The 19,743-nt window shown below is 40.0% G+C and overlaps 2 protein-coding genes across 2 annotated transcripts; one reads left to right on the top strand and one right to left on the bottom strand.

The window, feature by feature from the left end:
- Positions 1–774: 774 nt before the first annotated feature.
- Positions 775–12,223, top strand: LOC114154080 (histone-lysine N-methyltransferase SETD1B-like). The gene is made up of 17 exons (XM_028032855.1): positions 775–1,096; positions 1,205–1,303; positions 2,202–2,472; positions 2,554–2,666; positions 3,323–4,315; positions 5,042–5,740; positions 6,662–6,760; positions 6,845–6,899; positions 6,991–7,163; positions 8,000–8,126; positions 8,209–8,607; positions 8,753–9,760; positions 10,181–10,344; positions 10,424–10,549; positions 11,125–11,244; positions 11,407–11,544; positions 11,649–12,223. Exons 1-17 carry the CDS (start codon positions 959–961, stop codon positions 11,820–11,822), a joined length of 4,896 nt encoding a protein of 1,631 aa, XP_027888656.1. The 5' UTR covers positions 775–958; the 3' UTR covers positions 11,823–12,223.
- Positions 12,224–14,016: 1,793 nt separating this feature from the next.
- Positions 14,017–18,475, bottom strand: LOC114154464 (4-hydroxyphenylpyruvate dioxygenase-like). The gene is made up of 15 exons (XM_028033563.1): positions 18,398–18,475; positions 17,906–18,058; positions 17,735–17,761; positions 17,450–17,512; positions 17,105–17,209; positions 16,760–16,802; positions 16,065–16,147; positions 15,861–15,950; positions 15,664–15,767; positions 15,503–15,580; positions 14,899–15,061; positions 14,752–14,823; positions 14,551–14,673; positions 14,340–14,456; positions 14,017–14,258 (listed from the first exon to the last, which is right to left on the bottom strand). The coding sequence occupies exons 1-15, from the start codon at positions 18,473–18,475 to the stop codon at positions 14,148–14,150; spliced, it is 1,410 nt and encodes a 469-aa protein (XP_027889364.1). The 3' UTR covers positions 14,017–14,147.
- Between the last annotated feature and the right edge of the window lie 1,268 nt (positions 18,476–19,743).

Genomic DNA, 19,743 nt, shown 5'->3' with positions numbered 1-19,743 from the left:
GATCCAGGTCTGGCTTGGCTTAACACAACAGAGTTGTGTTATAAATTTGAATTAAATTATTGAACAAGTATTATTTGGGTTAAAAATGTTTTACCAGATCTCAAATTTGCATGACTAAGATTTAACCCTGTTGAAGGTGGATAACAAAATTGATGTTCAATGTAAAACTATACAAAGTGTTGTCTCTGAGTTTCCTTTTTTCTTTGGTTGAAGTGAATGTTGAACTCAGCATGTGCTATAGATAATATTTAAAAACGAAAAAATAAAAGTGAAGTATATGGACAGTGAAAGAAACCTGATACACACTATAAATACAGTTTCTTCTTGCAGTCTATTACACACACAACACATTTTATGACTGCAATACTCCTCATGAATGTATTAGAACTTAATTATTATACAGAAATAAAACAAGTAATTTTCTATAAAATTGCTCAATCTATATTTAGATTTTTGTATAAAATTCCTTAAGCATATTTTTTTCATTAAGAAGTTGGGATAAGGGAGGGATATTTCCCTAGTTGCACTTTCCATGTACCTCCACTCTTTCGGTGTTCTTCCGCAAGGCCCCAGGATCTACATTACATTCTCTGTTTCTGCCTCCTGGCGGATGAATCCATTATCCTACCAGCGCGACGACGTGTAAAAAAAAAAAAAACACCGAAAATTTTTAACAGCTTTGCAACAATGTTGCCTGTTCAAAAGACAAAACTTCGGTACAGGTAAGCGAGATAAGAAGTGTTTCGCTTGGACTAACTTTGGGTATTTGAGTATGTTTCGTTTCACAGCCTGTTATCTTTCAGATATGGACACAGGTGATGCTCTCCATCACCTGTTCGGGTGTGTTAACCTCTGCTGGAGGACTCATTTCTGCTAGCTTACAGCGGCGTTGACCGTGGTGCAAAATGACGCCATATGGCCTTTATTTTTTACGTTCTTACAGGTTTTGACTAATGTAATGGAAAGCGAAAACCAATTTACAGAGACAGTGACACCTCCTCAGCAGTGGAAAAGTTGCAAATTAATCATTGACCCTGCCTTAACTAAAGGACTATACAAAGTGTGTCGCTTTGATGGACAATATTTTAACATACCCGTAAGTATTAACCTCCAATTATTGCGTTCATCTTTTGCCTAAACATTCAAATTAGTTCGTTTTATATTCCACGATAATAATAAGTATTTTTTTCGTTGTCAGGTTGAGGATTTAGGTCTGTTTCCTGTGGACACCGTCAGAGATCCCAGAGTCTGCCGCCTGTGGAGTAAATACAACAAGACTGATCTGTTGGTTCCTAAATATAAGGTACTTTTCGTATGTAGCCATACATACAGGCACATAGCATTAAATTAAAAATATTATCAAAAGTTTACTTATTTCATTAAGCTTCAAAAAGCACTTATTTCAGTTCATTTTGAGGATTATGAGCTAATCAAAGATCCAAATATATATAGACAATTTCAATTGAATATCAATAAAAATATATATATTTTCATCACAGAAATCTTATGTTGGACTGTTGACTTGCTGCCAGTCAGTGACACCCTCCACTAAGAGGGGAAGCAACAAAATGTCATCTGGCTGTTCAGAGTGTTGCAGAAAAGTAGAATAAAAAGAGTCGTTATTGTCCTGCAAATGGGAAATTCAGGTGTAACAGAAAAAGTCCCTAAACTGTTAAAATAATATATAATAAAACAAGCCTAAAACAAAAAACACTGTGCAGTTATTAGAAATAGCGACATCGGACTAATGATCCAAGGGATGTGCAACTGAGTCAGACTGCTTTTTTTAAAATGTGCATAATGTCCATGGGTTTTGAACATTAAAAAAACAAGCATCTTGAGAAAAACGTAGAGTTTAAGAAAATAGTAGGGTGAAAATAAAAAGGTGTACAGCAAGTAAAGGTAACTGCTGCATTGAGATGATTATGAAATGAACCTTCTGAAGGCATAAACTTCAGCTGGAATAAGAGCTCTAAGAGAAAATCTTTAGGTTTTTTTTTCTGAAAAAAAAGTTTTTTATTTAACTGTAGGCTATGATCATTAAAACAATAGAAACAACCCTGAGTCCATATGTGATAAGTTAAAATTTAAAATTGAATTTCATATTTGGAGTAAATTAACTTCTGTTAATTATCTTTTTAGATGTGCCTGTAAAGGGACTTGAAAAAAAAACAAATTAATGTTTATGTCTGTCTTTCTAGATCGATGAGTGGTACGTTGGGCCTGTTCCTCCCAAGGAAGTGACATTTTGCAGGTTAAATGATAATGTGAGGGAAACATTCCTCACAAATATGTGCCAGAAATATGGTAAAGTCGAAGAAGTGGAAATATTTTACCACCCGAAGAACAAGAAGCATCTGGGGGTTTCGAAGGTCGTCTTTGACACGGTGAGAGCTGCAAAGAACGCCGTGCGGCACCTTCATCAGACATCTGTGATGGGAAACATCATACATGTGGAAATCGATTCTAAAGGTAAAAATGGTTTGTTTTCCCTCTTACATTTAGGTAGATGTAATTGTCTTTGATTAACTGACTAATGAAAGATTTCCTCAGGTGAGAAAAGGACGAGATATCTCCAGCTGCTGTTTAACGGCCCATATACTCCCTGGACGCTACCTGTGGGAAGCAGTGAGCGCGCCCTGCAGAGCTTAGTCGACAACCTGTTGGTAAACAATAAAGCTTTGAATGCTGACACCACATGCTAGGGCTGGGCAATAAATCCATTTTATTGATTTATCAAATCCTTTGGGTTGAAAGTCTGGACTTTTTTTCACCATTGCACTCCTTGGCTTACCAAAGTTCAGAGTGATGTCCATTTAGGCTGTCAGGCTAAACTTGAAAAAGTCGCTCGCGCGCACACATCTTCATTGCTTTCTGTGACTCAAAGCAGTTGTAGCTACTAGGAGCTAGCTGCTAATATACCCTCGATAGCCAGCTAGCTAGCTTTTTAACGTCCTTCCTGGATAAGAGCAAATTTATCGGCAATTTATTGTCTTTTGTACATTTGTGTTCTGATACAGGTGTTCAATTTGATTCATAATGGCCTTAAACTCTCTCAAGGATTTGAATGAATATGAGTTGTAGCAGCATTTACTTTCTTTTTGGGATCACTAAAGTATTCTTTAGTTGAATATCAAATTGAATTGAAAAAAATCTTAATAAATCATGGTAAAGATTCCAGAAACCCTGATGAAAATTGAAAGTTGGATCCGGTATGAAAATATTAGAGATTTCATTTTGAAGCCATTTCGCCCAGCCCTACCAGAGGCTTAATAACATTCTGGCTTCATGTTGTTTCCCTCATCTGTCCCTCCTGTTGTAGACCAGCACAACCGCTCAGCAATCAGGAAATGCCTCCAGTCCTGCCAGCATTGCCACACCCCTCTCCCTGGACACAGCCTACTCCAGCATTTGGGGGGACACTCCTTGCAGCCTGGACCTAACGCCACAATCTCAGGGAACCCCCCACACTCCTTGCCTGTCTGCGACTCCTCTCTCCCAGGACTCCTGCTACTCCAGCCTTCAGGCGACTCCTGTCCTTCAGGGAGAGCCTTCCAGCTATAGTCTTCATAAACATTTAAGACGAGCGCTTTGCCGTTTTAGACCCGTGAGGCATCACAGGGGATCTCGCCCGCCTTCAAATGTCAGCCTTCTGTTTAAGAGTAGCCAGCCGCAGCCTCTGAACCCGCCCTCGAATCAAAAGCAGCTCGCAGTGTGGAATGACGAAGCGAAATGCTCTGCCTACAACGAGCCCCCCTGCAGTCCTGCCTCTGGTCTTCAGCAGTCAGAACACACGGGTAGCTCTTCTTCTGTGATTTCCTCGCACAACGCTGTCAGCCTCCGGAGCATACATTTCACAGCTGACAGTCAAACTGCAGTAAACGTCCCACACAGAGAGCAGCAGCTCGCGGTGGAGAGTTTGGACTCCCGCATTGAAAGTTTGCTGATAAACAGTCAGATTTCTGATGCTTTATTCTTGGATAGGAAAACTTTAAAGGCTGATGAACCCTCTCCAGACAGCCCTGCATCCAGTCGTTGCACTCCTAAGCGTGTTTTCTCGGAGGATTTGCTTTTTTGCTCTCTGTCACCTAATGACTCCTCTACCAGCAGCCACCATCGCCCCTGCCTCGATGTGGGGAATATCAGTCCATTGCTGCTCGTTGAAAACGAAGAGGATGAAACCAATCGAGCTGTTTTGTTTCTGGAAGCAAACTCCCAGTCTCCCACTCCCTCTGAGTCTGAACCTTTGGAAAGCAGAGTTCATGTAACACAGCAGGAAGACACTGAAACTCCTCCATGGATTTCATCCTCAAAGGTAATTTTTCTATTTTTCTGCATGAGCATTTCAGATACGATGCCTTGCTAAAGGTTTTATACTCGTTTCAGGCTCCCCCTGAACAAGCAATATATAGCCTGTTTGTCTTTGCAAAACACTAAAGATCAGTCACATCAAGCTTTGCTGCAAAATTAAAATTTAGGTCTGGAGACAGTAGCCAGCTATAAGGGACTGTAGGCCACGCTGTTGGAGCCCTGGCTGAATTTTTATTTTTATTTTTTTCCCTGGATTTTCCTATATTTACCTCTCTCCATGTTTCCATCAATTCTGACACGTTCTGATCAGTTACCATGTGGCATACTGGTATCATTTTCATTTTTGGATGATTGATTGAACAGGACTCATTGAGATCTCCAAAGCCTGGGATATGCTGAGATCAAATTACTCACAGCTGCTGGACACGCAGTTTCTTCTGAAGGGAATCTTTTATATTTGATTTTGTTTAGGGGTATGTGAGTAGAGGGGGGTGATCACAAATGTACACCCCTTAGATTTTCATTTAAAAGAATTAAACCATAGATTGTTCTTGCTCTGCTTTACAAACATGTAATTTTATGTTGGTATACCACAAAAATGTGACAAGACAAAGTTCTAGACTGATAAAAGCTTTTTCAAGGCACCATATCATGTAGATACTAAAATAACTATTTTATTTGCATTTGTAATATTTATGTTATATGTTGTTTTTGTTTGTTTGTTCCTCAGGAACATTGTGCTGTAGATAAAGATATACATCTTCCACATACTTTCCAATCTGGATCTCTGCTACCAGCAAAAGACACATCCTCATTCCCTAAATCTCCCTCTGCAGCTTCTCTCACTAATCCCACTCTACCCAGCCTCCCCATAGCTGCTCTTCCAGTTTCAGTCAGATGTTCACATCCTCCGCAAGCCTCTTTCCCTATCCCTCCCTTCCCTCCACCTATCCCTCCTCGCCTACCAAATGGCACCATCCCTATCCCACCTCCAGGCTGGATCCCACCTCGGGGCATCCCCATCCCACCTACTCCTATTCAACCTCCTCCTTCCATTGCTCCTCCCCCGCCAACCTTTCTGGTTCCTCCTCCACCTTTACCTGGACCCCTTCCACCTCCTTTGCCCATATACCCTGCACCTGTGCAGCCTGCAGCACCATTACCTCCGAGGCTCAGGGGCGCACCACCTTTCCCGTTCCCTCGACCACCCTGGCTCGCCCCGCCTTTTCCCTCTTTTAACCCCTTTGTGCCACCACCAAACTACAGTCCTGCACAGGAACACCGCCATAAAATAACAGTGGAGAAGGTTTTAGACATTCTCATGGATGAGCTGAAATCCATCATCAGGAAAGACATCACTCGGAGAACGATTGAAGGAGTGGCTTTTAGGGCGTTTGAGGACTGGTGGGACTGTCAAGCGATGAAAAAGGTTTGCCTGTTGTATTGTAAGTTTAATGCCCTGATGAATTGATTTGGGAAAATGTTTTGTGTGTCAAGCAAATAGGGCTGAAACGGGGCTCAATTAATCAGATTAATTGTGATTAATCAATTATTCAAATTACCCTCAACTAATTTAGTAATTGATTAATGGTGTGGAAGTATACAGACCCAAAAAAGACCAATTGCTGAAAGATTAAGCCAAATTAAGCCAAAACTCTGCAAAAATGGTAATATTTTGATTTTAAGATAAGAAAAAACTTTTTTAAATATATTCAATCCAAAACTCCTCAAATTGCCTAGTTTTAGTTTCACCCGGTGCAAATGCTGCAAAAAAAAACAAAACCTCTTTTTAGGCACCTTTAGATCACATTAGTGGGTTGTTATGGTCTGGCTCTGGAACCATAACAAATCAAAGGGAAGCAACGCATGGAATAACTTAAAATGGGATTTATTTAACAAAAAATCATAACTATTATTATAGTTCTCGATTAATCTGACGATTGTTCTGACGGTTTATTGATTAATCGGATAAAAACGTTTTGGTACCTTCGGCAGATTTTTCACTTTAACCTTTTTATACAATATCAGGAATACATCTGTTGACCATTTTTAGATTAACCGTGTTACGGCCCAAGGCCTTTCCTCTGGGTCTTTAACATCCCTATTCTAGAGCTTCTAATTGGTGCTGATTGGAAGTGGAGGCAGCTGGCCAGTGTCTCCAGAATGACATCACATCCAGCTTAAGATGCACCTTGTTTTCTCACTCACTAGCCCATTCTTTTCTGTCTCTCTGCTACCTTCTCCCCTTTCTCCCTTTTCTCCCTCTCCTCTCTCTCCTCTCCAACCAGTTAGTTGCAACCCTACAAGCAAATACATTTTTGCATCATGAGTGTACACTTTCTCATTCCAGGTCCAGGTTTCTCCTGTGAAAAGTGGAGCACCAGGCGTCATGAATCTCCTCAGCCATATTAGTGAGAAGGGCAAAAAACCTCCTTTGCCTTCATTCAGGGTAAAATATTTTTCTAATATTAGACGCACTGCTATACCACTGCAGAGTGAATGAATTATTCATGCTGAAACACTTTTTATACAGGTAAAAAGAAAACGATCAGAGGAAATAGAAAACCAGTCAAGTTCTGCCCAGAAAGGTTGCAGTATTTTTTTTATTTATTTTTATCTTCTTGTTGCCAGACTAGAACATTTCCCTTTTACCAACCTGTGTCCAAATATTTGTTTCAGCTTTAAAGTTGCAGCTGGAGGATGATGATGTGGAGAAATCGGACGCAGCCAAACGCAGACATGCCAGACCTCTGGAGCTGGACAGTGATGATGAAGAGAAGGAAGAAGACAATACACATAATGATAACCAGCAGATGTCAGACCAAGTAGAAGCTATTATCCCAGTTCTTATGGTAAATGCTTGTAAAGTAATTAGAGTAGGCAATAAAATTATCACTTATAGTTAGAGAAGAACCTATAAATCCATGATGAGGAATCAGCTGATTTTCAGCAGCAGTGACCGGTGCCTGGCTGGTCAGAAACTCAGAAATACCATCTTCTTTCTGATCAGTGATTATGTGATACATTATTGCTACCAGTTACAACTGATGTTGTCTCTGCTTGTAATATGAATAATTAATGAACTCTTACATATTTTGAATATTGTTGTTTAGACTTTCTTATCAAATTGACTAAGTCAGCCGATTTACAAAAAGTGGAAATCAGAAGTTAACATTTTTGATTAGAGCATCCGTTGTTAGAATATCGTCCTGATGTTATTTAATATAAACTCAAAAACACAAAATCTTAGCAAGTGTTTTCTGTCTAGTTTCTAGTGCAAATATCTTAGTACACTTGAAATAAGACAACTAGCTTAAAATCAACAATTCATCAAGATAAATGAGCTTGTTTTCAGTAAATAATTCCTTAATATTGATTTTTAAAATGTACTATTTCCACTGGCAGATTTTTCCACGTACAACAAAACATTTTTCCCGTGTTATGAGTGAAAAAATATTCCAGTTGATGTAGTACTTTTTAAATCAATGTTAAGGAATTATGGACTTAAAACAAGCTCCTATATCTTGTTGAAAAGTTTCTTGTAAATTAGTTATTTCAAGTTTACTAAGATAGTTGCGCTTGAAACTAGACAGGTATACTTTCTAAGATTTTGTTTTTTGCATCTATGTCTTAAACTGTTAAGTTTGAATTTGATAAAACTGTGGCATATAAGATATACTTTAATTAGTCTGACAGAGATGATGGAGATGATGTTGGTCGGCGATGTGAAGAAAGGACATCAGCACAGAAAAGGTTTGAAGATGAGGATGCTGTTGTCTGCCGGACTAGTACTGAGGGACAGCGCCTTGGAAGAGGTTTCTTAAAGGGTCATTACGCTCATCACAAAAAATATCTAACTTATCACATACTAGTCAATAATTTAATCTTAATTTGCAGAGAGATTATCAGAGAGCAGCACCTCAGAAGATCTCGACTACTCGTCAGAGTCCTCAGAAAGCTTTGATGACTCGTCTTCCGACCTCAGTTCACAACATGATGACACCGAGGATGAAGAGGACGAGGAGAAGGATGACAGGAGCGATGACAAATGCATTGTGATATCTTCTGATGAAGAGTCGGTGGAGCTGGAGCTCATTGTGACTCCCTCTGCTCCTCTAACGCCTGGAGCTCAGCTGGAGCTGGACTTGGAGGACTGGTTAGAGTCACGCCGTAGGGATCAGATGGAGCAGAACTGTACAGTCAGCCTCCAAGAGAGCAGCGATGTGGACTCCATGGTGGAGCTCCAGCCCTGTGAGCATTCAAACTCAGAGCTCATTTTACCTATAGGACTGGAAGGTAATTGTTTCAGAGTGTTTTGTATTTTTTTTTCTAAAGTTGTAGTAATTTTTCCAAGATTCTGCTTTTTCTCAAACCTTAATGAGTAGAAGTTTTCTTGATTGAACTTAAGTAAATCTGTTTTCTTCTTTGTTTCGTTAATCAGCGGAGTCAGGTCTCTGTGTGCAATCGAGACGCCGTGCATGGACTCCAGAGTCTGTGGAGGGCATAGACGACCTGAGGCCACTCACTCCCACCGGCAGCTTGGTGGACAGTGACCCTGACAATCTGATCAAAAGCAAACCGGCGTCTCCAGCACCTCTGGAAGAAGTGGAGAGGCCACCCACACCAGGCAAGGGGATCGCTGCCGAACTGATCGATTTAGACTCGGATGAAGCCAGTGAAGTCATGTCTCTCTCCCCAGCAAGTAGTGATATTCTTCTAGCTTCTTTCCATTTCCCGCCTCCCTCCTACCCATCGTTCGAGGAAAAGCCTAAAACTCCTGGGAGGGACGAAAGCGGTGGATGGACTTACAGCAGTATGTCAACAATTGGTCAAACGACTGCAACTTTCGAGGGAAACACAGTTTTTTCACCTCTCCGCAGCCCTCCAGATGTTCTACCACTGTCCAGCAATCCGTATATCACTCCCCCAAAAACTCCGGGAAGGGACATCTTCTTACCTAGAAGAGACATTGTCCACAGGAGGAAGACACAGATGTCTCTTTCTTTGCTACATGACAGCCTTCATCGTGTTTCTCCCTTCCCTATATCCTCTCCATCCAGTCTTTCTGAATCTTCGTTTGACTCTGCCGATGGAAACCGTGTATGCATAGGTTCAGGTGTGAGAACAAAACCCTTGCGGGGACTGGAGAATATGCCGGGGCTTTATAACGACGTCAAACCCTCATCGAGGCAAAAACTGTGGAGGAGGCTGAGGCGGAGAAAGAGGGCCCGCCTTCGTCAAAGATTGTTTAAGGGAATAAATTGGTCGTGTCAATATCATTGGCTGAGAAGACGTTCACAATGTGAGGAGTATAATATCCTTCATAACATCTGTAGGGACGGTTTGGATGAAGAGGATGCCAGACATCTGCAGAGTACCTATGAAAGGCTGCAGGAGCAGGATAACAGTGCTGGGTGGCTCAGTGACACCTTCTGGATTCCTCATCCTCATATCCTTTTTGTTCTCTATAGTGCTGGATCACAGACGCACTATAGAGATTAGATATGTTAATTCAAATATTCATTTAAAAGAAATGTGTTTAAATCCTTTTTAACTATAGAAATGCTTAAAAGGTACATGTCATAATTTAGTAAAATATTTGCACCGCTTGGATTTTTTTCAAATTGTTTCCAGCTACAGGCACAAAGTGTCATAAGTGTCACAAAGTCTTTTTCCCCCCCAAAAATATTGGTAGCCATTATTCTTTTTCTTGCCATTTCACAATTGTTCACTAATTTGTATTATTCCCATGAATTTCATATACAATACATTCAATATTTAGAAAGTAGAGTGAAAAATTTAAATATTCGAGGAATATAATACCTCTTGTATACACAATCTTTGCTTCCTTTCCTTAACTCCTGTTTACTGACTAAGGTCCTGACGGAGAGCAGCGAGGAAAGCCAGGGGCAGCCAGTCCACAGGACAGGCTGCGCTCGCAGTGAAGGTTTCTACAGAATCAGCAGGAAGGACAAGATAAAATATCTCCTAAACACCAACCCTCCTGCTGACCTTCACCCTGCACTGGATCAGGTAGGGAGGAAAGGATTATAAAATGCATTAATCTCTGTGTAGTGCCTGTTTTATTAAAGGTCAAGGTGTTCCTTCACAGGGTTTATGCATTCCTGTACAGCAACCCACTTCACTGCGATCTGGATCCGACTTCAGGTCTGAACAGCGCCGCCTGCTGTCCTCTTTCAGCTGCTATAGCGACCTGGTTAAGTTCAACCAGCTGAAGGTAAACAATTGTTTAACTGATGGAAATGAGTTATTAAGGCCATGAAATCACTTGTCTCTAAAGTAGTAGAAGACGGAATTAGAAATGTAAAAATGATAAACTCCAAACATGAGGTTTTTGTTTGTCCTATTTTTCTGTTGGACAGTGTCTTGATGTGAGCAGAATCAAATGACGAACGCAGCAATAAGCGCTAATCAGAAATCCAACTTCTCTTTGTGTATGTTTTTAGGCTAAGTCATCCTGAGACAATTTTATCCACAACAATTCTCAAATAATCATATCACTGAATGAGTTCGCTAGAAGTTTTTTTAAAAAAAAGATTAAAACAAAAAAAAAATCTGAATATAATTAGAATTGCTGAGTGTTACAGAAAGCTGCAGAAAATGTATCTTTCATTCTGTATTTATGGTTAATAAACATTTGTATGTGTTAATTAGCCATGCATAAAATTAGCTTTTATTACTTTGGTTCATCAGAAGGTGATGTAGATATTTGCCCTCCACACAGCAGTAAAATGTAACCAAGACATTGGGGGCATGTGGAGCTGTAGTCTAAATCCTTTCATATTCTGTTAGTTTCGAAAGAAGAGGATTCGTTTCAGTCGGAGTTTAATCCATGAGTGGGGCCTGTTTGCCATGGAGCCCATAGCAGCAGATGAGATGGTGATTGAATATGTGGGGCAGCTCATCAGACAGGTAAAAACAATCAGATAAATTCATCTGACAGATGTTTACTGACAAATCATTTCCACTGAATGTTTTTTTTTTTTCTGAGACGTTCCTCAGGGACCCTCTGGTTGTTCTTGGTAATTTCCAGTGGTGTAAGTGCAGCAGTGTATCATCACACTCTTTGTGTAGGTCATTGCAGACATGAGGGAGCAGAGATATGAGGACGAAGGCATCGGAAGCAGCTATTTGTTCCGCGTTGACCAGGACGCCATCATTGATGCAACCAAATGTGGAAACTTAGCCAGGTTTATCAACCACAGCTGTAATGTGGGTACATAGCGGGTGCTAAAAGCAACAAGTTATTATTAAATACCTTTATATTGTATTGACAATTAAAATATTATTTTCTGGATGTCTTGTTATCTTTACAGCCTAACTGTTATGCAAAAATCATCACAGTGGAGTCTCAGAAGAAGATCGTGATTTACTCCCGGCAGCCGATTAGCGTCAATGAAGAAATTACGTATGACTACAAGTTTCCCATTGAAGACACAAAGATTCCTTGTCTTTGTGGAGCCGATAGCTGCAGAGGATCCTTGAACTGATCTCTAATTAACTCTCCTTATTATGCAAAAATCCTCTGGGGTCCTGAAAAGCTCTCTCACCGGATCATAGCTGCTGTTTACAACTGCACAGTTGCTAAAAACTGCCGACGGGTTGATTGTGCACAGTAAAGAAAAGGCTTTTAAATTTGATTAAGAAAGGAATGCAAAAAGTATTTGGAGCAATAGTTTATCTCTGCATGCTTTGAAACAATCAGCTGAATAAACTCTACCATGTGTAAAATCTGGTAAAATGCATTTTATGTATTTTTGTTTTTTGACGTCTGACATGATTTTCATCTTTTGCTATTATGTGTGCCTTTAAAAATGTACAAACTGATGTATTTTTGGCTCTTGATGTGCCACGTGGTTTTGTACACATGTTAAATATGTTAAATAAACGAAGTCAAACACGGTCGATGTTTTTCTCTCAAAACACTTGCAAAAACTTTTTAATGTTTTTAAAAACAAGTCACCAAAGTAATTTTTGCACAAATACTTATGATTTTATTATTCTAAACCCGTGAGGACATTTAAAGCTCCATCAGACATTGCCGAATCTACCTACAGGCTACAGAAAAGACGCTAGTTGTCTCATCACCTGCAGATTTGTATCGACATCACTAGAAATTGGAGGCTCTCACCTTTCTAACGACGCATCACCCCGACTTTGTGAGACGTTGTCTGGTGACGTAATTTCCGTGCGTAACAGGTAATGGGTAGCTTTACGCATAGTCAACACTTGTTTTGGAGATACCTTTCCGGTTGTGGTTTTTGCGTTGAGTAACAACAAATATGGCGCAGAAGAGGAAATTCGTCGTTTTGGAAGCTTTAGAAAGGATTCGGTGTAGCACCGAGTGATGTTGAGGTCGACGAGTCTCAAAACAAGGTGGAGTTTGAAGTGGAGGAGGAAGAAAACGAAGAATCTTGTGAACCCGGTCCATGATTAAGTCATACTTCTACTTTTTGGAAGTAATTTACTATATTGCAATTAGAAAACTTAGCAATGAACTTTCCTTCACCGTCTCATCATACTAACATTTACTCGCCATCATAATTTACTCGCCCTGAAGAGAGGAAGATGTGGAGCAGGGCAGTGTTTCTCTATGTATTACTTTGTTTCACTTGCAACATAAGTTGTTGCAGAGCGTATCACTGCAGGTTGTAGAGTGTTTATTTATGTTTTTTTTCATTTTGCGACTGTTTATATATAGCTTCTTGCTTTTATACTTGCCTTTATTTGTTTACAGTCTCGTACAAATTTTTTTTTCGACAATAGTTTGCACAGTTTTTTATTGATAATTTTTTCCCCTCACATTTGTTGACAAAGCTTTGTCAACAGTTGAAAAACGTTTTCACCTCTTTTTTTGTAAAAAAAAATTCCATTAAATGGAGCCAAAAGGATCCAGATGAGCTCATTTTCTACTTTTTCTAGTGATTTCATGATGTGCACAATGACATATTTTGAAGATGCAGGGTAAATGTCTTGAGAGAGTGCTACAATAATGCATAATACCTGATTCCTTTTTATATGAGGTGAAATAACCATTTGGCATAATTTTGGGCACATTTGGTGAAATTGTGCCAAAAGGGGGCTGCACAGTGGCGCAGTTGGTAGCACTGTTGCCTTGCAGCAAGAAGGTCCTGGGTTCGATTCCCGGCCGGGGTCTTTCTGCATGGAGTTTGCATGTTCTCCCTGTGCATGCGTGGGTTCTCTCCGGGTACTCCGGCTTCCTCCCACAGTCCAAAAACATGACTGTCAGGTCAATTGGTTTCTCTAAATTCTCCCTAGGTGTGAGTGTGTGTGTGCATGGTTGTTTGTCCTGTATGTCTCTGTGTTGCCCTGCGACAGACTGGCGACCTGTCCAGGGTGTACCCCGCCTCTCGCCCGGAACGTAGCTGGAGATGGGCACCAGCAACCCTCCCGACCCCATTAGGGACAAGGGTGAACAGAAAATGGATGGATGGATGGATGTGCCAAAAGGACAACATCGGCATATTCTTCTTGATGGTTTGAGTCAAGCCTGTAAATATTTTGTGGCGTAAAATCCACATTAGGGCTTTTAACTTTCTCTTTTTTAAAATACACATTTGGGAGATTTGCCAAGTAGGAATTTCTGTACTGCCAAAATAGATAAGACCTACAAAAAGTGATTAAGCATAAGAAAGAAAAAAAAAGAAATAAAGATCCTGAGAATTACCCAGGTGCTCAATGTGCATTTTATTATCAGAGACTGGACGGAGTAACTCACTGGGAACTTGATCAGTACTATTTGTTATGAATAATTCTTGGGTTTTTTAAGATGCAAAAACCATTAATGAGTTGCTTCACATGGTCTTTGTGTCTCCATTTGGTGTCAGGATGGTCAGATTTCCCCGAGCACGCTGGTCTGCCTCAATGGCTTCAAAAAGAGACTTGAAATTTCCTGCACCAAAGCCCTGGAGAGGAAAATGAACAGTTTATAATTATTTTCTGTGCTCAGTAGGCTAAGTAATGAGTTTCCCAGGGTTATCCCTCACCTGGTGATTGTGTCTCTGAATGACCTCCAGGAAAACCGTGGGACGGTCCTGAACTGGCTTGGTGAAGATCTGAAGTAAATAACCTTTGTCATCATAGTCCACCAAGATTTTCAGTTCCTGGAAATAAAAGGATTAGAAAGAACAATTTATCTGTTCAGCATGTCTAAACATAGACACAAGTCACCCAGTTGTCTTCAGGTGTAGGTCTGACCTGCAGGACGTCCAGGTTCTCAGCGATTTTGACCTTTGAATGTTTCAGCTTCTCCCTCAGCTGATCGTAGTAAGTGTCTGGCACTGTCATAAACTCCGTCCCTCGCTCCTTCAGGTTGTGAATCTAACAGTAAATTGGATTTAATAGTTAGTCTTCCTGGCTAATATAGATTTCCTACAACTCAGAGTTGTAGGGTCTTACTGATGTGATGATGTCTGACGTGTTCATGGCGATATGCTGCACTCCTGGACCTCCGTAGTACTCCACATATTCCTGAAAGGAAAGAACTGTAAATCCACATATTCATGTTTGTTTGCTTTTAATCAGAGCCGACTTCATTACACGTGCCTGGATCTGAGACTTTCTCTTCCCCTTAGCAGGCTCGTTGATCGGCATCTTCACCGTCTCCTCGTAGTTCGCCACTACGATGGAGCGCAGGGCGCTGAATTCTGTCTGGAGCTGTTTGTCGTCCACCGACCAGAAGCGGTGAAAGAGGAGGTTCCTCTGATACCTGTTGGACCAGGAACCAACCAACGACTGAGATCCATAGAAATGCAAATCCAAACTTCATACAACTGCACAACATAACAAAACGTCAGACACAGTTCTCTTTTACCTCCCCTGTTAAATGATTTCAAATACGTAGCTTCTGTTTTCTACTGAAATATGCATGAAAAAACTAAGGCTTGTCACTTGAATGAACCAATGAGGTTGCTCATTTAGAGAACTGCCTCATTTCAGCCCTTTTCTGAATAATAGGGGTAAAAACCAGTTCCATATGTGAAGAACCACTGAAGCCCCTCTTAAAACTGCAGAGTCATCCAGATGCCTGGTTCGTGCCAGAAAAGGAGAGTTGCGTAATCTCCCCCCATAAGCCCCTTCCCCTAGTGTGGATTTCTGCAGACCGCCACCTCATCGAGTTCTGACAAATTAAGATGCGACCAATCGCTACCATTCTACAATTGGAACCATCTCATCATCTGATTGGTTTCCCACAACGTGATCGATGAAGTCCAGTTTTCCACTCGGTCTGCAAAGCAACAGAAGAAAAATTCAATCTTTGGCTCTGATTCAGGGATGTGTGTTATATTTTAAAGCAAGATGCCTACTCACAGTTTGGGTAGTAAAGGGTCTTTGAACAGAGGGGGATGGAAACCGGGCAGGAACAATCCCTTGTATCCTTTCCTCTCCACAAACGTATGGGTGGTATCTCCATACTGCAGCACAAAAATTAAAAGATGATTTATTTCTTACAGGAAGCATCATAATGACTAAAATGTCGGGTTTGAATAAAAAAATGCTCAACGTACCGTTTGAAGCACAGCCAGCCGGATTTTCCCGTTCTTGTCCTCCAGAGTGTGGGGCTCTTTGATAATAATTGCCCCTCGCTCACTGGCTTTCTGTAAAAAAAAAAAATAAAAAAATGCATGATTGAGGTGTTTGACTTAAAATCTTTTATGTTTACCCTGAAAGAGATTTTAAAAACATCAGGGTAGCAAAACCTGCTGCCTTACCTGAACCAGGAAGTCACAGTCCTCCACTGTAAATGCAATGTCTTTCACTCCATCCCCATGTTTCACCAGATGATCCCCCATCTCTGGAGAAAAAGACGCTTTTATTAGCCACATAGGATCAGCCTTTATATTCAGAGTTTCTACACATTCTTGAAAAGTCAAGTTTTTATGGTGTGAATAAATATGGACAAACTAAAACAGGATAAAATACAAACCAGATCACTAAAACTTTTTTAAAAATTTAAATAACAGGATTTAAGCCAAAATTCTATTATTTGCAAACCCTGCTATAACAAATCCACATTTAGTTAACAAGACCAGGCCGTATGGAGCTTAAAATAAATCAGCTCTACAACGAATTGAAAGTCAGAAGTCAGTTTTAAGATTCCTGTTTCATAATTACTGGAACGTAAAACCCAATTATTATTTGAAATTCTTCAGATTAATATTTTTTCTCAAATGTCCAAGATGTTATAAAAACTGCAGCAAAAAAACAACAACAAACAAGTATAAATTTGAGCCTAGAAAAGCACTGAGTTTTGAATTGAATAAGAAATATTTAATGTTTTAAACCATCTTTAGTTTTCTCTCTCAAGAACATCTTGAAACGTTATTTGATTTGCATACACCAGTAACATTTAACAAGGACAATCCTGGACTTAAAAAAATGTCACGATTCTTAATCAGTGCTTTACCTTTGTTACCAGGATTCAGAGCAGACGAGAAGACATAAATGATCTGTGAAACGGAGACAACAGAAACGAGATAAAAGCAATTCCTTAATCTGACTTCACCTTCATCTTTTCTGTGCAGATCTACAAAACAGAATGTGCTAAAGTCCTCCTGACAAAGCTGCTGCTGGGTTAATAATCCCAACCAGTTTATTCTTAGGACAGATTTGTGAGTGGATCAAAATAAATTCATTAATTGTGGTGAAATCATTAATACTCCTGCAATTATCCATCAAACATTTATTGATTTTCATTTTTTATTTATTTATTTTTGTGGTGCAGTGTGACGTTCCTCCAGGTTCTCCTCACCTTCTCTTGTTTCACTGCGTGGGACGCCACGTCACGGCTGCCAGTCTCCAGGCCTCGGTAAGCCAGCGGCTCAAATCCGAGCTTGTTGCAGTAATACGACGCAGCCTGTTGGCGACAATGATTATTGCATCCCGTTGTGATGGAATACCTCAAATTTGGCAGGATTGCGAAACGAGCTGAGTTTGAATTTGTGTGTTATAGCTCCATCTTCCGGTGACCGTTTCCCTTGCAGTTTGGGGGAAATCAGTATGTGGTGGTAATAAAAAAGCTGTTTGTTTTACCCCTGAAAAGAGCTGACAGCAATATGTATGTAACACAAACGTGAGGATTTATGAGATAAATTACCTGCTTTGCATTTCCAACCCAGAATGTTAGATGATCGAAGCAGATGAACTTGCCGTGCTCATGCTGGAGACAGAAGAAAATTAGGGAAAAAAGGGGCTTTTTAATGGAGTACTTCTTTGTAACCCTAAATTACATTCATTATTACCCAAGTCCAATAGAAACACATCTTAAAATATAAATTGCATTAAAATCCGGTTTTATCTTTGTTTGTCCAGTGACAGATAAATAATAAAAATAATGAAAAAAATCTATATTCAGTACAACACAAATTAGCTGGTTAATTACCTTTTCGCCTTTGTCTGTGTATGTTGTCTGTTGCAAAAAGAAGAAATATTGTTAAAATTTAGATACAAACAGCTAAAACAAGAATAAACAGACAAATATAACATATATTTCACTGTTTGTGATGGTTCACAGTAAATGAGACCCATAAAGTTTAAGAAATTATAAACTTACCATCTTGTCTGCGTTGATCTGACCCGGCTGCCAGAATGAGACCTGCAGCGAACGCCTGAATTTAAAAGGCGAGCAAGACGTTTTTGAACACACTCCCACCAATAAGGAGCTGGTATTGGTGGAGGACAGAGAACTACGTTTGCTGTTATACAATGATCACTTGGACAATATTTGAGTAGACTGGTTGGACTTCCCAGTCTCTTCATTCCCTCCAAGAGCAGTAATACTTACTTTGATGCTTATAGTAAATATCACATCACTTTTAATATCAATCTAAAGTCAATATCTATGTTTTTTCCCCCAGCAATCAATAGCGTCTCTTTGTCTTGCCTTAAAACGCAGTATATCAGGTGTTGTGACGCTTTATTAAATGACTATCTAATTTAATCTGCACAGATACAGTCATTGTCCACAGGTTTAGGATTACAGCGTGATTTTTCTAGAGTAATTTGAGTCCCATATGTTAGTGTTTAGTGGCAAGAGGAGGTTCACGCATCCTGGGCTCCCATTGGCTCTCTGGGGGTGAGGCTGAGCGTGCCTTGAAATGCTCCCCATTCCCACGAAATCCATCGTCCGGAAAAAATACACTGGTGTCGGTAAACTAATCATAAAAGCACGAATGCTGTCAGCATCAACTGTGAGCTGTCTGCATGAAACTGAGGTTGATTTGACTTAAACTGTCAATACACATGCAGTTAAAAAGTATATATTTTTTATGTGGATGCTAAATTTTGAAGTCATAGCCACTTGCATATCTGCAGCGTCACTGTTTGGGTCGCATGCAGTTAAATTTAATTGTATGGTTTTAATGCTGAAACTGTTATTTTCTTTCTGAGAAATTTTAAAGATGATGATTTTATGTAATTTCTTCAAAAACATCCCCAATTCAAAACCAATGGAAGACAAATTCCTATTGATTTGCAGCCAGTTTTCAGGACAGGATAACTGCATTTTAGTGCATTCAAGCAAACTCGGATTAAAATTAAGTAAAAAATCTCTTAAAAATGTAATTTAATTAAAGCATTGTATTATATTTAATACCTTCCAAAGTTAATTTTATAATATTTTCCTCTGTTTATAGGGATTTTCTTCAATTTTTCAAGTGCAGCCGGTTGATTAAAGATTAATTTGCACAAACAGCAGATTTGTTTCTTTTGTGTTCCAGCAGCAGCAGCAGCAGCTTATTAATCATTTCTAAGAAGTCGAGGTTTTCCCCCTCAAGTGTTACTGTCCCTGAAGGAGTTTGTTATTGATGCTGTTGCCAGGCAACTCACTGTTGTCATTAGAGACAGCTACACGCATCCAGACGCAAGAACGCAGCCTTCTAGATAAAATAATTACATGCCTTATGCAATTTCAGCTGTGGGATAATTTCATGCGAATGATTGGAAAGTGCATCAAACATTAACATGCTTCTTTACAAAGAGGTTTTTTCTATTCTTTAAGGATTGTTTCTGTTTTTTTAATGAAAAAAATAGCTATTAATTTGGTTGTAATGTTGTTCTGAACTACGTTATATTTCCCTCTGGGCCATAATCCCTGTGGTTTTCAGACTCTCTGAGGAGATGCACCCAGGTCTGTTATGTTCTTCCCATGGTTGCATTTCTCATCTCGTCGCTGAATCTCACCGAAAGCTGACTAGAAGTAAAAATGAGCGATGCAGCGTCAGAGACGGTTCCAGAAACAGGTACTTCAAAGGCTGAACAACAGGACGGCGCCGCTGGGGAGGAAGGTGCGGAAGGGAGCGGCGTAACGGAAAAAGGTGCACAAGCGAAGATGATGTCTGTTTTTGAGCAGGTGCGTAACCAGATCAGATCGCAGGGGGGGTTGAAAGCCCC

The sequence above is a fragment of the Xiphophorus couchianus genome, chromosome 12 (assembly GCF_001444195.1).
Source record: "Xiphophorus couchianus chromosome 12, X_couchianus-1.0, whole genome shotgun sequence".
NCBI lineage: Eukaryota > Metazoa > Chordata > Actinopteri > Cyprinodontiformes > Poeciliidae > Xiphophorus > Xiphophorus couchianus.
This window is presented reverse-complemented; position numbering and strand designations above follow the sequence as displayed.